At 25.5% G+C, this 16,521-nt stretch overlaps 2 protein-coding genes across 2 annotated transcripts; both read left to right on the top strand.

Moving 5' to 3' along the window:
- The first annotated feature begins 3,308 nt into the window (after positions 1–3,308).
- Positions 3,309–4,255, top strand: LOC145842885 (CDAN1-interacting nuclease 1-like). The gene has a single exon (XM_082950361.1). The coding sequence runs from the start codon at positions 3,320–3,322 to the stop codon at positions 4,253–4,255; it is 936 nt and encodes a 311-aa protein (XP_082806487.1). The 5' UTR covers positions 3,309–3,319.
- Positions 4,256–8,324: 4,069 nt separating this feature from the next.
- LOC145842601 (sentrin-specific protease 1-like) lies at positions 8,325–14,454 on the top strand. Its single transcript, XM_082950070.1, has 6 exons — positions 8,325–8,660; positions 9,074–9,179; positions 10,146–10,371; positions 11,445–11,639; positions 13,033–13,110; positions 13,781–14,454. Exons 1-6 carry the CDS (start codon positions 8,357–8,359, stop codon positions 13,937–13,939), a joined length of 1,068 nt encoding a protein of 355 aa, XP_082806196.1. The 5' UTR covers positions 8,325–8,356; the 3' UTR covers positions 13,940–14,454.
- The last annotated feature ends 2,067 nt before the right edge of the window (positions 14,455–16,521 follow it).

The following is a 16,521-nucleotide window of genomic DNA, read 5'->3' as shown; positions in this document are numbered from 1 at the left end:
TTTTAAACCTAAATCTCGACTGTAGAAAAAACAATTATTATTTTCTAACTATTTAAAATTTTATTATAAAAAATCTTGTTTTTTTTTTAAACATTCCGTGCGCTAATTACCATGAAATTTATTTATAGTTTTTTAACTATTTTTTCTTTATAGTCTTGTTAAAAGTAGTTTACTAAATTTACTAAAAACTTTAGTGTATATTTCAGTTTTTTGAGCTAAATAAAACAAAACTAGAATTTAACAACAAAAGTATATGAACTTATAACTTCTTTTTTAGATTTAGTTAATTTTTCTAGTTAATTACTCAATTACTTTTTCGCCCACTTATTAGTTATTGTCCTTTGATATTTCCCACTTTTGAAACTCAACCTTGGTTTTTATTTTATTTTAGGATAAATTATTCAAGCCAAAATTAGTAAATTTGCAAGATAAAGACAAAATTCTATCAGTATCAAAAATTCTAAAAATTTTTCCCTCCCATTGCTACTTTACTAGTTATTACCTTAGTCTATATTTGAAAAAGCCTAAAATAAAAGTTATGATAATAATTATAACTACTAATATTAAAGGTAATTTCTTAAAAAGGTGGAATCACACATGATAAGCTCAAACTCACTTTTTTTTTATTTGTAATTTTTTTTTATGGTAAAAAGACATCAGAACTTACTCTCCCCTCAGTAAAAATAAATGTTTTTTGAAAATCAATTAAGTGAGTTTGAGCTCATCATGTGTTATTCCACCTACCCTATCTTTAAATTTATCAAGAGAAAAATTACCTTTTAATGGAAAATAAAACTAAATCTGTCTACAAACTAAAAAAAATAAACTAACCAAAATAAAATCTAATCCTAACCCTTTAATGAAAGAACCCTGGTGACATGTTATTTGGAAAACACTCACAAGGTTAAAATCTCATCACCAAAAACCACAAAGTGTGGGAAAATCATGAAGCTCAAATCCCTAAGTAAGTATCCACCAACTCTACAACAAAAAACACATCAATAATCCAATTATGTGATCACTGCCACCAGTATGAACTCTCAATCAGCTGTTGCATATTCAAATAAATTTATATCTAATTCAAAGTATTAAGTTCTATAAAAACCAACTAGATAGAAAAAAAAAGTATATATATATATGTATATATATATCAACACTAAAATCAATAAAATAATAATTATTCCATTAACTTGTTAGTATTAAAGGCATAGGGGGGTAAACACCATTTTTTGGTTTTTGATCTTATTTTATATAGTTTTTACTAAACTACAAGATGCTTTTTACAGATTTTAAAAATTCAAAATAATTTTTGAGATATAGCCGGTCAAAGTCGGAGCCAACAATAGGTTTCTTATAGGAGGCGCAAACTAAAACGGCAACATTCAAACAATGGAATGGTATATGAAAAATATATTTCATTATAATATTATATTTTTATATATTTAATTGTCTTAAAAAAATATTTATAATTTTAATATATATATTCATTTAAGCTAAAAAAAAAGTTTTATTTTTTAGTATTTGGTGTTTGTTAATTAATTTTTACTTTATTATAAACTTAAGATGACTCAGGCTAGTTTGATTTAAACTGGTTAGTTTTTGGTTACTTTAATTTTAAAATTACTACAGCAGTGGCAACTCAGTCGATTTCGCAGGCAGTTGGTAGTTCAAGATCTAGTTAAAAAAAAAATCTTGTGAACTGCAGTTTAAGTTAATCTTTTTTAAGTCTGTCAATTATACAGTATAACCATTACTTTTAAATTTTGCTTTTTATTTGTATTTTTAATGGTAAAAAAATCAGTCTCAGACTCTGCCCTTTGAAATAATAAATATGACCCAAGAATTTTTCATTTCTAACACCAGATTATCTATTTTAACTTTTGAAAATTCTAGACCCCAAAATGTCTATATAAAATTTAAACATTTGGTAAACTATCCATATATACATAATGTTTTTTTTTATTATTTAAAGTTTCAGAATGATTTCATAAATTTACATGCTTGCAGGCCATATGTAGTCTGTGGGCTGCAGTTTGCCAATTTAGAGTTTGAAGTTTTTTTTGAAGCTGATAACTAGACTATAAAGAATGAAGCAAGTTATTAAAAAAAGCTGGTGAAAATTTTACTCACTATTTCTGCTTTTAAGCACTTGTTAAAAACATATTCTTCAAATGAAAAATATTAGAAAATGTTAAAGAAACACAATTCAGCATAACAATAAAAGCTTATTGAAGCATTATTTAAACCAGGGTTTCTTAAAAAAAAATTTAACATCCCCTTTAGATATTTAGAAAAGCAATGTCCCCCTTCAATAAAGTTTCTTAAATATCTACTGTGTCAAGGTATGAAATATTTTCAAAGTAATATCTTGTGTATGTTTCAAAAATACCCTTAAATATGCTTAAGACCTTTTTTGCTCTTAATTGTCAACTCAATTATATCAAGTACAGTGGTTCTTGACATTTTTTTCCTATTTTACCGTTTTATAAAAGGTAATTACCAAGTTTACCTTATATATCAAGTATTATTTAAATATATAACATTATATAGTGTAATTATATAAAATAAAATAATATTTGTGCATTTATTTTATTAAGAAAAAATTTACTTCCTAAAATAAGGGAAATTACCCCCAGAGGTAATTTTACCCCAAATTAAGAATTCCTGATCTAGGATAAGTTTCTAATTATAATTTTGTCACGCTGACCTTAAAAACACTTTTTTTTTATTTTTTACATAATAAGATAAGCTGCTTGTTACTTTTTACCGCTTGTTAAACTTCAAAGTAACTTTTGAGAAATAGGAGATAAAAGTTAGAGCCTTCAATAGGTTCTTTACAAGAGGCGCAAACTAAAAGGGCAAACATAGACTATTTAAATAAAAATCTATCTTCTCCTTCACTTTTGAGCAATTGTATTAAAACTTTTTCTAAGTACTCTTTAATAAATTTAAAATGACTTAAAAAGAAGAACATAGATATTTAATAAAATTTTCAAATTTGTTTACACAACTTGTTATATATCAAAAGTTAATTGAAATTTTTCTCTTATATTAAAAGTATCTTATAGTATATACTTAATGCTTTGAAATAATAAATAATGTTAATTTTTGTAAAATAAAATGGTGGACCCCCCTGTGCCTTTAATTTTAAATTAAACAGAAACATTTTATTAAGTAATTTTATAAAATAATTTGATATGTTTTGATGAGTTTGTATAGTATCTAGAAAATGCTACTTAGTTTCAATTCAAAACTAATAATTTAATAATTAACTTATGTAATTTGAAATTTTTATTTATTTAGAATTTTATTTGTAAAAATGAAACATTGTCAATGGAAAGAAATTAACAGTTTTTTACAATCGCTTGAACCTCTAAAATTGCAATGCTGGGAAGTTTTAAAACTAGTGAAAGAAAAATTTACCACTGTAAGTGCAGAAACTTTAATCAGCATAGTGTTGCAATGGTATGCTAAAGTTGTTGTTGATGTACAACCCAGAAAATACAGGAAAGGGGCATATTCAAGTTATAAAAGAAAAGTTAAAGAATTAGGTTCTAGTGTTACACAAGGAGCCATATACGAGCTTGCCAAATCATTCAATTTACCTCCAACTGTATATGCAGGTTTTATATTAAATCAATATGTTGAACAAAAGTTCACCATTGAAAACAATGCTGAGAGAAAAAAGACAGCCAAAAAGTTTTTAAGTAATCCATTCAGTATACCAGATCAAAGACTTTCAAAGGAAGTTCGACACAGTATTGTTATGGACGATGCCTATGGACCTCTTGTTACTGTGATCAGAGAGTTGACAGGAGAAGATATGGAGAGGTTGCTAAACAAAGAATTGGAAAGAATACATTGCAAGTGCAACAGCGAAGATGAGTTGCGCCGGATTGGAACAGACAAAACTCCAGACTGCCTTTTGGTTGTTCCGAAAGTTGTTGATGGAGTCACCGTCAAGTGGATTGAAAGCAAAGCTTTGTTTGCTGATGAATCAACTCATCAAGCATATTATGAGAAACAGTACAAGAAGTACGTTGACAGGTTTGGTTCGGGCGTGGTGATTTATTTTCATGATTTTGTTGAGGAGCTTGCAGATGAAGCGAAGAAAAATGGTATTCTGATTAAAAATAAAGTTCCAGAAATTCATGATTACTGTGATGATGAAGCAGAAATTATGAAACTACTTGATACTTGGACAGAAGGAAACGAATATAATCTTAAAATAGCTGACAAGTTTTTAGAATTGTAAATACTTACAATTATAAAATTTTATTCAATATATATATTTTTTCCTTTTTTGTTTTTGTATGTTTAAACTATTATAGGATAGTTGTTATTCTTTTATTAAATATACTTCAGAAAGTTAAACTAAATTTTATAGTTAATATATTGTAAGTGTTTTATTTTTTCTCAAAAAACGAGAGTTTTAAACAGTTTAAAAAAACTATTTTAATATCAAAAATTTTAAGTGCATTTTTTTGTAAAAAAAAACTGTTTTAAAAAGTTGAAGAATGTATATATTTTTGAACATAAGTAAATTCATAACTTTAATTCTGTTGTGGTTTTTTTTAAATAAACCTCTTGTGAAGACTTATCATGTAAAAAAATGTATAACTTTTTCAATATTTTTTGAAAAAAAAAAAAACAATTTCAAGAAGTTTTTTTTGTTTAACATTTTTTGAAAAAAAGTAAGACTTATGTAAAATAAATGAATCATTTACTAAATATAATTTCTTAAAAATTTTTCACTAAATTAATTTTTCACAGTTTTAAAACTTTTAACTTTAAATACATTTTGAACTGAATCTCTTACTAAGCTAATACGTATTTTTAAATAGATGTTAAATATTTTTAGATTCTACATTTACAAGGTGATCCTAAATTTTTACAGATGTTTGCTATCCTTTTTTTTCAAAGAAACTTATGTTGCTCAACAGCCTGTAAGTACAGTAGACTACCGCTTAAGTACGCGAATTGAACCCGATCAAAAAGTGCGTACTTAGTACGGGTAGTGCGTACTTTTTGACGACATAGTATAATATGAAATTTATTTGTTTGTTTTCTTTCTCACAACTAGCCACCAAATAATTAAGCCAAATAAACAGTCTTTTTATTTTAAATAACATTTAATACATAATTCTAATCTGCAAAATTTTTTAATAGATTTTAAAATAACTTATTTTTTCTATAAAAAGTTTCTACATAATTAATAAATACATTTATTATATTTTTTTTATTAGCTAAAAAGTGTTTGATTTTATTTTTTTGAAAGAAAAACGTTTCAGGACTGCTTTTGTAAGAAAGTTTATATCAGTAGAAACATTTATAGTATAAGTGCACAATGATAAGATGCTCATTGATTTTTTTTTTAACTTTAGTTTTTTGTTGTTGTTGTTGTTTCTTTTTATATGTTTATTTTGACTTTATAAAATTTGTAACTAGTTTTTGTGGTTAACTAGTTTTATATTATGTCACATTAAAATTAGCCTTTCTTTTGCAGAAATTATGAAAGTTTTTGAATAAAAAAAAATTTAGAAACTTTAGGAAAATGGATGGAAAGCGTCAGAAAATGACTCTATGGAACAAGTCTAAGGATAAAGGTAAAGTTGCACCACCAAAGCAAACATATGTCTCCCGTTGTAATGATATTAACATTTCATTTTCTTATTTTAAAGCGTGTGAATAAATACGGAATTTTCTTTAACAATAAAATTAATGATAAGCTTTCTCAAAACAATTATACCAATTCCCAAAACAACTCAAGGGAGTTAATTTCATTCCGACGCGTATGTATTTGCGCTTGTCTTTCAAATACGCGTTAGTTGCTTATTTATTTGCTTACTTATTCCGAGTTACGATCAAGTTACGATAAAGTTCAACGTTTTATTCGCAAGTTTCAAGACTCAAGAAAACGTCTACATCGCGGAGTTGATGTTAGTATTTTATATAACTTTACGATTGTTAATACTTTTTATAGACTTTATTTGTATCGTGATTTAATAGTTTCTTTCTTCAGAACTAAGAATTATTATTTAAAATAAACTAAATTGCATTTATTCAAAGTGTGTTTTATTCATAACTTGGGAAATAGTTTTGTAACTTATAATTGTAGCTACTTGTAACTAAAGCTGTCAGTTAGTAAGTTACTGGAGACCACGTAGTTAAGACATAAACATAAACAAGCATTAAAATATAGCCTATTTGGTTAAACCGTGATAATATGAGGGAACTTCTTAGAATTTTCAATGCTGAAATGAGAATGGATTCTCGATTTTGTCTTTCTTGATAAGTGCGTACTTAAGGCGGGGTGCGTACCAAAAAAATTGCGTACTTAAGCGGTAGACTACTGTACAGTTATATATTAAACGTGATTTATATCCACTAAGTTTTAGATAATAGTTAAAGTGATTTTTATTAACAGTATGTAAAAAAACTACTTTTCTGGTACATATACCAAATAACTACCGTTGATTATTATAACATTAGTAAAATTTTAGTTATGTCTGTGTTTTAATTGTTGGTTAGGCTAATGCTTAAGAAAACTTTGTACATACCTTTCACAAACATAGTATAACTTTAAATATCTTAATAATGCATGAATTTATCTTATGCTATTATAAATAGGTAAATATAAGATATTTTATACAAATATACTTTTATATTTATACTTTGTGTTTTTATGGATACTATTATTAATGTTATGTTTGAAAATTTTTAGGACAAACCTAAATATTTAGAGCAACTTAAAATTGAAACCACCTTTTGTTTTCTTATTTTTTAAACTTTTACTAGAGCAGATCAAAAAACGTTGTTCATAGAAAAACTGAGTATTTTTTTATCAACAACTATGTATGAAGTTTTAAAACATTTTATTTAAGCAAAACTATAAGCATTCAGATTACTATTTGAATTACTTCAAAAACAATTAATCACATAGGTTTCTTTCAAACAGTATGTTTTGACCATATTAATACATAAAACTATTTAAAACCAATAAAAGAAAAATTAAATCCTAAAACAATTTAAAAAAATAAAATCGACAAAAATATCATTTAACTACAACAAAAAGGCTTAACTTTAACTAATTAAAACTTTAATTATTGCCACTTTGTAGCTAAAATGTTTATTTATAAAACCAAGTTTAATAGCTTGGAGCTTTTTAAGTCAACATATTTTGTTCACTTATATAAACACTAAAACTACTGTCAAAATACTACTTCAAACAAAAGGGCTTATTTACAAAATACTTATGTATTTCAGATTTTTCGATTATGTTGCTAATTACAATACTTTTTCTGAACTTTATTTATTAGTGAAACAGTCTTCAAATTTTATTGCTTTGCAAGTTCTTTAAAATTTGTAATTTCAAAGAGAGTTAAAAAATTTCTATCCATACGTTTGTATTGGAACTTTTTATTTTAATGAAGCATTCATCTACATATCTACAGTATTTAAACTTTGATTTAAGTATGTACTATATTAGTCTTACCATAAAATGGTGTATAATTAATTTCATAATAGGGACTTGTTGCATTACCGCTAATTTGATAGTACATTAAATTTGGCCTTCAAGCTAATCAAAATTTGTGCACCCTAAATAACAAAATTAAAATTTTGTGTACCCCTATTACAAGTATTTAAAAAAAGTTTCAAATTTCCCGTAATACCTAGTGCAGGGTTTCCAAAAAATTTCTCAAAAAACGACCATAAAAACCGCCTAAGACTTTTTTTGCTCTTCATTATCAACTCCAGAAAATCTAGTGTAAGTTACAAATTTTTTTTTCCATAATATCTAGTATAACTTTTAAAATTACCACTAAAAACTCCTAAGACTTTTTTTGCTCTCCATCATCAACTCTAGAATATCTAGTGTAAGTTTCAAAATTTGAGATATTTTTTCAAGTTACGATTCATGCACCCCAAAATAAATTTAGTTTACACTGGTGCACACTTTGAAGATCACTGCATTAAATGAATGTAACTTAACATGGACTCAATTTCTCATATTTTCTGTAATAATTAAAAAAATTAATTTTCTTTTTTAAGACTTGATTTATCTAAATTAATAAAGAAATATTTCATTAAAGATCCAACTAATTTCATCCTAAATCACTAATTAAATATGTTTTAAACACAAAAAAGACCAGATAGGTTTCATTAGCCTTAAAGGGTTTAATTGTTTTAAATGAGAAAAAATAACTTTTATAGCAAATATAGATTTTTAAAACAGAATTAAAATAGTATCTAGTAATTAGACAAAAAATTGTTTTATAAATTAGGTTTTATTAATGTCAAAATTAATATTTTTAGTACAAGCTTAAAAATAAAAGTCATTTAAGTTAAAGTAAGAATGGAAACTTCTCAAAGTCCTGTCCGTACCTTGCCTAGTAGAGCTGCAAAAAACAAAAGATATTATGACTGTGATTCATTTATAGAAGAAGGTGACGATTTTCGCCCATATAAACAGAAAAAAGTTAAAAAAGAGTTACCAGATTTAGGAGATGACAAAGAAAGTTTTGAAAAGCTCTGCGATTACATAAATCAGAAAAATAAGCAAGAAGCTAATAACAACAAAAACAGCGATGAAGATATTATCGTGGTAGAAGATGAAAAACAAGAAATTAAAGTCGACCAACTTTACTGGAGTGTTGAAAGTTAGATTATATCATTTTGTTATAAAATTGGCTGGTTTGTAGTAATTATTACGGAAGTTAAACTATTAAGTTTTTATAAGAGTAAATTGTTTTTCTATTGCTGGTTTTTATTATTTTTAAACATAAAACATTTTTTGACATAATTTAAATTGGTTATTTATAGTTTGTTTATGGTGTTATACGTTTATGAAGTTGATAAATTACTTATAAAAAATCAACAATTGTTGGTTTCAAATTAAGAATTTTAAATATGTATGTTTTTTAAATTAACATTGAAAGTTGTTTTCTCTTACATTTAACGTAGACATCTAAGTTATCATATTTTACAATCTTAAAAAAATATTATTGTACTTTTGCCAACATATTTTAGCAACAACACTGAACACAAACTGATTTTAAATACTTTTCACTAGGCGTGCTCACCAACCTTTTAGTGCAAGGTGAAGACCCAGATAGAATTAAAATTGAAACCGTTTGTGATCGCCTAAAAGTTTCTGTTGGTTGCAGTTTTGTTGAAGTGTTAGTTTACACCGATTGTATTTTTATTTTAATTGGTAAACAGTCATCCTAGCTATATGTGTAAATATATATATGTATTGCAACCAGTTTTTTTTTGTAGTGATTAAGGCCATAGGGGGAGGTCTACTTTGTTTTTTACAACTTGATCTTATTTTGTAGAATTTAATCTGAGCTATCAGACACTTTTAACCGCTTAAAAAAACTCAAAGTAATTTTTGAGATATAAGTGATCAAAGAAAGGGCGTTCAATAGGTTCCTTATGGAAGGCGAAAACTAAAAATGCGAAAAAAGACTATTTCACTAAAAATCTATCTCCTCCTTCATTTTTTGAGTAATCTTTCTCAAATTTTTACAGAATGTGTATCATTAAACTTTAAAGAGATCTATTGTAGGAATTTTTTAAATTTTGAGTAGAAAAAAAATTATTGTCAAAAAATACCCTTTTTTTTAGTTTTTTGTGGATAAAATTTTTATTTTTCAAAATTTCAAAAATTCCAACATTCAGATTCTTCAAAGTATTAAAAGGAACATTTTCTGAAAATTTGAAGTCTCTAGGTCAAAAAATGAAGGAGGAGATAGGTTTTTAGTGAATTTTAAAATTTCCGAAAAAATTGACCCCAAAAAATTTGCGGTCCATACGTTTATATTGGAAAATTTTTACAAAAAGTTTAATATCTCAAAAGTTAAATGATATTTTTGAATTCTATAAAAACTGGCTTATAGTTTGTACTTTAAGCTTTCATATAAAAGCCAAAGTTAATTTTAGTAAAAAAAAATGTTGGACCCCCCCCTATGGCCTTAACAAACGTAGCTTTTTTCGTTGTTCGCGTTGTAACTATATAACATATAATCAAGTTGAATTTAAGAAGTGTTAGCATTTAAACTAAAATTTCCTATTAACTTTTTAAATAATTTATAAATTAATCATTTAGGCTCTACTTAAAATTTTAGTATTCTCAAACACAGACTGGCTGACGTGAAGGCAGTAGCCGAGAAAGTTCTTTGCCACGTTGATACTGATGAAAAGCCCACTGTTCAAATAAATAGTAGTATAACCAACAAAGACCTGGAAACACTGGACAAGACCAACTGGCTCAATGACGTCATAATCAACCACTACATGGAACTGCTGTGCAGCGAAGCCAAAGAGAATGGGTTTTCCTACAAAGCCATCAGCAGTTTTTTACTAGAGGTAATTTTAAATTCTTTAAATTTAAGCCGTACCGGTAGTCTAACTTTTTTAACACAAAATAACTTTTGCTTCTATTCAAAAGCATAAAGTATATACTATTAGGTACTTTTAATGAAGCAAAAAAATTAATTGTACTTTCAGAAAAATCAGTCATTTAAAATGTTTCCTATGCAATATATGTAAAAATATGGATAATTTTTTTTGGATCGGAAAATTTTAACCCGAAAACTATCTACTTCTAAGTTTTTTAAAGCTTTTTAGTTTAGTTTTCAGTTTTCTTGCAATTATTAAAAAAAAAAAACTGATTATAAAGAATTATAACCAAAATTTATAAAGATCTGTTTTTCACTTATGTTTGAAAAAAGTGTTAATTATAATTTTTAAAATGATTATTAAAACTGCTCATTTTTTTAAAAACGTTGTATTTATAAAATTTAAAAACCATCGTTTACAATCTGTAGCAGTAAATATTTTTTTATAAAATACTATATATTTTGCCTCTTTATTTGTGCTTTTCATAAAAAACTCATTGATTTCTCAAAGTTTAATCCCATGTATCAAAACAAAAAAAAAAAACAGCTAGTAGCTTAATTAATATTTTAAGAAGCAGACTAACTTTGATAAAAACTATTTACCCTCCTCATTACATAGAAAAAATTGACATATTGTTTTGAAATGTTGTGCTAAAATTTATTACTAGTTTTAGTAACTACTAGTTTCCAAGCGTCTAGAAAAAATCCTTAAGTTTTAAAACTTTAATATATCCTTGATTTTATACACTTTTTGGTAATAAACAACATTTACTATTTCATTGTCTTGTATTTGTTAATTACCTATCAATACATGATATTTAAATTTTAAATGTTAATTTTTTTGTTGAAAATTGTTGTCCTGTAATAGAAATATATTTTAACTGAACACTAGTTTTTTTATAACACTATTAAGATTAATTAAAAACTATAAAAAAATATTTTTTTAATACTTTTTTATACGTAGAGAAAAACGGTGTTGTATTCAATTATAGTATTTACTAACTTTTAGAGTTTACTATCAAATACACTTTTGCTTTCCAGCATATAACGAATGAATCAAAAAAGCAAGAGAAGAAGAAACACGTTCTACCGTCTGATTGGTTAGAATTTGACCACCTTCTAATTCCTATATTCTATGACGATCACTGGTTTCTATTGCATGTAAATGTATTGTCCAGAACTGCAAATGTGTTTAATTCTTTTGAAACATCTAAAAGAGAAAAGAAACAAGTTAAAGTTAGTTTGTTTTGTTCTAAATAAGACTAACAAAATAAGTTGTTAAGTTTTTACAAAGGCAGTAATACATTTTAGTGTTTTTATAGTTGAATACGAGTTTCCTGTATGATAAAAGTTTTTCCAAGTTTCATTGAGTATTTAAATAAATTATTTTAAAAAACCTGTAAAACTTAGGGCAATATAAACATTCTTAGTTTGAAAGTAAGCTTTTAATAGATAAAAAACTAATAGTCCTAACAATTAAGATACTTAACTTTACTAAATGGTATAGTGTTATATTATAACCAAAATCAATTGATAATTTTAGTATTTTTGTAGCCAGTTATAAAGTCTTTAAAGTTATGTATATGTTAACTTACGTTATTTTAAAATTTATATTTAAGCTAATTGTAAGTGTTACATTTTAATTAAGATAGACACAGAAATTCATAACTTACACTGTACTTTAAAATATTCGTGTACTTAATTAAAAAAATTTTTTTGTTAGATAAAAGTCTTAAAATTTTTATATTGTTTGTTTTATTTTTTATGACAACAAAAAATCAGTTTATTAGGTTTATTTTATTTGAATAAGTTTAAAGACAAATTTAGTTTATTTTGAGACTTTGATATCTTAAATTGTGTTGAATAAAGAATTGTTTTTATCTATAATTATTACTTAACTGGTTTTTATAGTTATAATTTTAATAAAATATGAAATGTATTGTTTTTTTGTATACATTTTTTTCTTCTAGTCTATTATTTCATTTGGTCATTTAAAATGACTTAAATACTTATTACATTGACAAAAAGTTTATCTTTGTACTGATGGTGTGGGAACTCTTAAAAATAATCTATTTAAAATGGGAATCATAAGTAATAAATGTTTTATGATTTTAGGGCGTGGGAATATTTTGTAAAATAATGCATTTTGATAAGCTTTTCCACAATAAAATTATTTATTTGAGAGAACTAATGCGATTTTTAATGCATATATAAGCAGTTTCGGCAGAGCATTCGGTGGTTATTGGTGTGGTTTAAGTTAAGATGCATTTCAAACATGTTAAATTTAAGATTCTTTCTTGACTAATACTTATTTTAGTTATAAGATACTTATTACAATTGTATTAATTTGTGTTTAAATGTAGTTCTAGTATAGAGTGATGTAATTGTATCTTTGTGTTGTTTAGTTTATGTAAATAAAATATAAGTGTTGTTTTGATTGTTGTACTAATCTACTTTACTAATCCCTATTACCCCTTAATAACATTTCTGTAACGGGATATCTTAATAAGAAACTTTATAAATAGAAATACGGTCCAATGACTAAGAATTTAATTGTTTATAACTGTTAGATATGTTTTTATTGTTGTTATTAGTTTATACTTTTTAGCTGTTGAACTATTTTTTTCAGATAATTTTAGACTATATGGATAAACATTTCGATAATAACGACGAGGGTGGAGAAAATTGGACAGTAAAATACAATCATGTGAGCCTTTTTTAATTTTAACATCTGTTTTTATGTAATTAAATATATGTTTACAACGTCGAATTTTTATTATTATTAATATGACCAGCTAAAAAGTGTGTTTTGAAACTGCTCGAAGTGTACATTTATTGATATTTTCAAAATTATGTACATTTATTATTTCTATATTAAAGTTCAAAAGCTCCCTTCAAGTTTATCTAGTTCCTTAAACTTGATTGAACTTTTATAAAATGCTCTTTCTAAACAACGTTATGAAAACTTATCTTATTTATGATATATTACTTTATAATTTCAAACTTCAGTGATTTTTTGTTGCTAAAAAAAGAGCTTACAGTTTTACACTATAGATATTTGTTTGATACTTGGTTTAAAGCGATGTATACTTTATAAACAAAATACAGCAAAATATTCCTATGGTATAAATTTAAATTGTACAGTGATTTTTCAAATTCGTCTAACAGATTAATAAGTTATTGCGTCGTATCATCAAGTTTTTTCGTACATATGATAAATTTCTACAAAATGATTCTAATTTAATAGTAAACACAATCTGATGACACTAACAGCTTTACGTTTTAGGTGCAAAACATACGTAATCCGTTATTTTTGTTTATACCATAGATATGTATTTGTTTGTTTATTTATTTTAAATTTTTAATCAAAACAACAGAAACACAGGCAGGACAACACATACGACTGTGGCGTGTACGTTTGCATGTTTGCCAGATCCATTATCTTCAAAATTAAGCAGGACATCAAAACCCAGCACGTCACATCTTACAGAGATTGGATGAAAAACGAAATAATTGAAGGAAAACTTCTCAGATAACAATTGTTACATTTATTTACGTTAAACATTTGTCCGGCATATAAATGGCTTCGGTTTTTTGTTTTGATTGATAAAAGTCTTAAAGGATGTGAGATTTAAAATTTGTTTATTTGTATTTTCTGATTTAAATCTAAGCAAATACAAAACCTTTCTCAGAAAAGGATACGTAAAAATTCAATGCAGCTCCATTTCAAAAATTTTCACTTTAAACTGTTTAAAACTAATTTTGAGTAGTTAAGCAGCTAAATTAATTTTTTTTGATAGAATTTTTTACCACTTCATAACTTTTTTTAACAAAAGTCTACTTTTTTTGTTACAAAGTTTTAATCAAGGTTTTTTAATTGCTGTATTTAAATGTTATGCAGCTAAAGAGCATTTAAAAATCTTCTTTTATAATGTAATCTGTCAACAGTTTTTTATATCTGTTTGAATTTGAAATGTTTTATTGTTAGGAAATATTAAATATTAATAAAATTGTTTGTTTCTTTCTTAATATCAAAGTTGATATAAATATATTTATACCTAAGTTTTCACTTTATTTGTACAAAGATTACATATTTTACCAAACACTATAATTTATAATTACTTATGTTATTAAAAAAACATACTAACAGTAACTAAAAATATGTAAAGAATTATTTTATTCTGAAATTTATTTAGGTTTTTTTTAAATGTTTCTAAAAATGTAGGTTTAATAACAAAATAAATAAGTCTCGACAGTTTTTACACTCTGTTGATTAAGATAAAGCGGCTACATTATTTGTGAAAGTCTTATTAAAATAATTTTGATAATGACCACAATTGTACTGGAAAATAATTAAGTGTGAAAATTGTTATTTACGTTATTACGTATATTTCGAAAGTTGTACAGTTTGGCTATAATGCTTTTTTCTTTTCAAAATTAAAAACCTAAAAATTGCTTACATAGTTTTGAATATTTTTTTACAGAATATAAACATAACTCTTGTTCAACTTATTACAACTAATCTTTAAAGTTATAAGGTTATTGCTTGAATTGAAAAACATCTATTTAACATCAGGACGGGTCAGTTTTTCACAAAGAAACTTTTGCGCGTAGAGTCAGTTCAATGATACTTTTTCACTAAGGGTCACTTTCGACGGAAGTTAAACTTTCCAAGAGTGACAGTTTTGCACTAAGAGTTAAGGGAAACAATAATACTAAAAACTGCTATTAAGGGTTAGGCGTATAAGTGATAGTAAATAGAGACAAAAATTAAACCCGTGCAAAAGTGCCCGTTTGTACATTTTTGACATTACCCACATAAAGTATAGTAAGATTGAATTGAACTAACTTAAGATACTATCGTATGAATGTCTTACGTAGTGTATTGATATTCGGCAGATCTTACAAAATAATATTATAATGAAAATTAATCTCCATTTTGGATCCGGCCGAATCCGAATATTTAAAAAATTGGAATCCGAAAGATTTAATCTTATTGTTATGTAAATACAATATAAGTTTATAAATAAAAGTTACGTATTATATTATTACTTATTCCGTAAATAAAATTTGAACAATATTTTTAACGTGTTAATAAATTAATATATTTTTATTTAGAAGTAATTTATTTTATAAGTGAACAAATGTGTTGCTGGAAAAAAAGCTACATACACAAAACTTAGTTTCAATGTTTTTATGTCCATCCAAGCAACATTAACAATTAAGTTATACTTTTGTTAGGCAAAATAAATAATAGACTTTAACAAATGTTGATAGCACAAAAAAAGTTAAAACATTTACGTTTAATTTAAGAGTTAGTTCTTACTGTGACCATAAACGAATTAGAACATAAACTTTTGCAAGTTTTCATATTTATAAAACAAAGAGCTATTGAAAAGATATGGAGCCTTAATAAATTGAAGTATAAGTAGTAAAGGCCTAAAAAAAGAATCGAAATTTAAATAAAAAGTTTTTTAATTCCACTTAGGATTACACTTTATCATAATAAAAAAAGAAATATAGATTAACTTAAGCAACTGTTAAAAAATATTAAACGAAGAACAATAGCAAAAGATGTCTCTGTTATAATACAAAAGACTACTCTTGTTTTTCAAGTTGTGGAAGAGAAATAAAAGTTTTTTTCAAGTGTTTGGAAGCAAACGATTGCGCTTTTGCTCGTACGAATTCGCAGCTTCAGAAAATAATCTTACAGAATACACAAAAGATAATAGTGCAGCAAGATATTTCTTTGCAAAACTGGCAAGTTGTGGGTATTTTGTCTTGTTTAAGTTCTACCAGTTTAATACTTCATCCTCTTCAGTTTCTGCATTCAAATTTTCTGTAGCAAAAAAACTCTTTACTTCTGCTTCAACTTCTTCATCAATAAAACTTGTTGCTCGTCCTGTTGTGTTTTATTCTATTTTAATCAAAGAATAGTAAGTTGAACATTTCTTCGGATCAAAAAACCCTGTTATGAGAATGATATAACTTCAATTATTTTAAAGTTTTGTTTTTATAACAATATTTCATTCAAAAAAAATGAAAATCAAATAAAATAAAGATTTGTTAGAAATTTGTGAGCTATGAATGTTGGTGGGCCAACATCCAAAGTCTCAGT

This window comes from Thalia democratica, chromosome 8 (genome assembly GCF_965202585.1).
Source record: "Thalia democratica chromosome 8, ktThaDemo2.hap1.1, whole genome shotgun sequence".
Lineage (NCBI taxonomy): Eukaryota > Metazoa > Chordata > Thaliacea > Salpida > Salpidae > Thalia > Thalia democratica.
The sequence above is the reverse complement of the archived record's forward strand: the minus strand, read 5'-3'. Positions and strand labels throughout refer to the sequence as shown.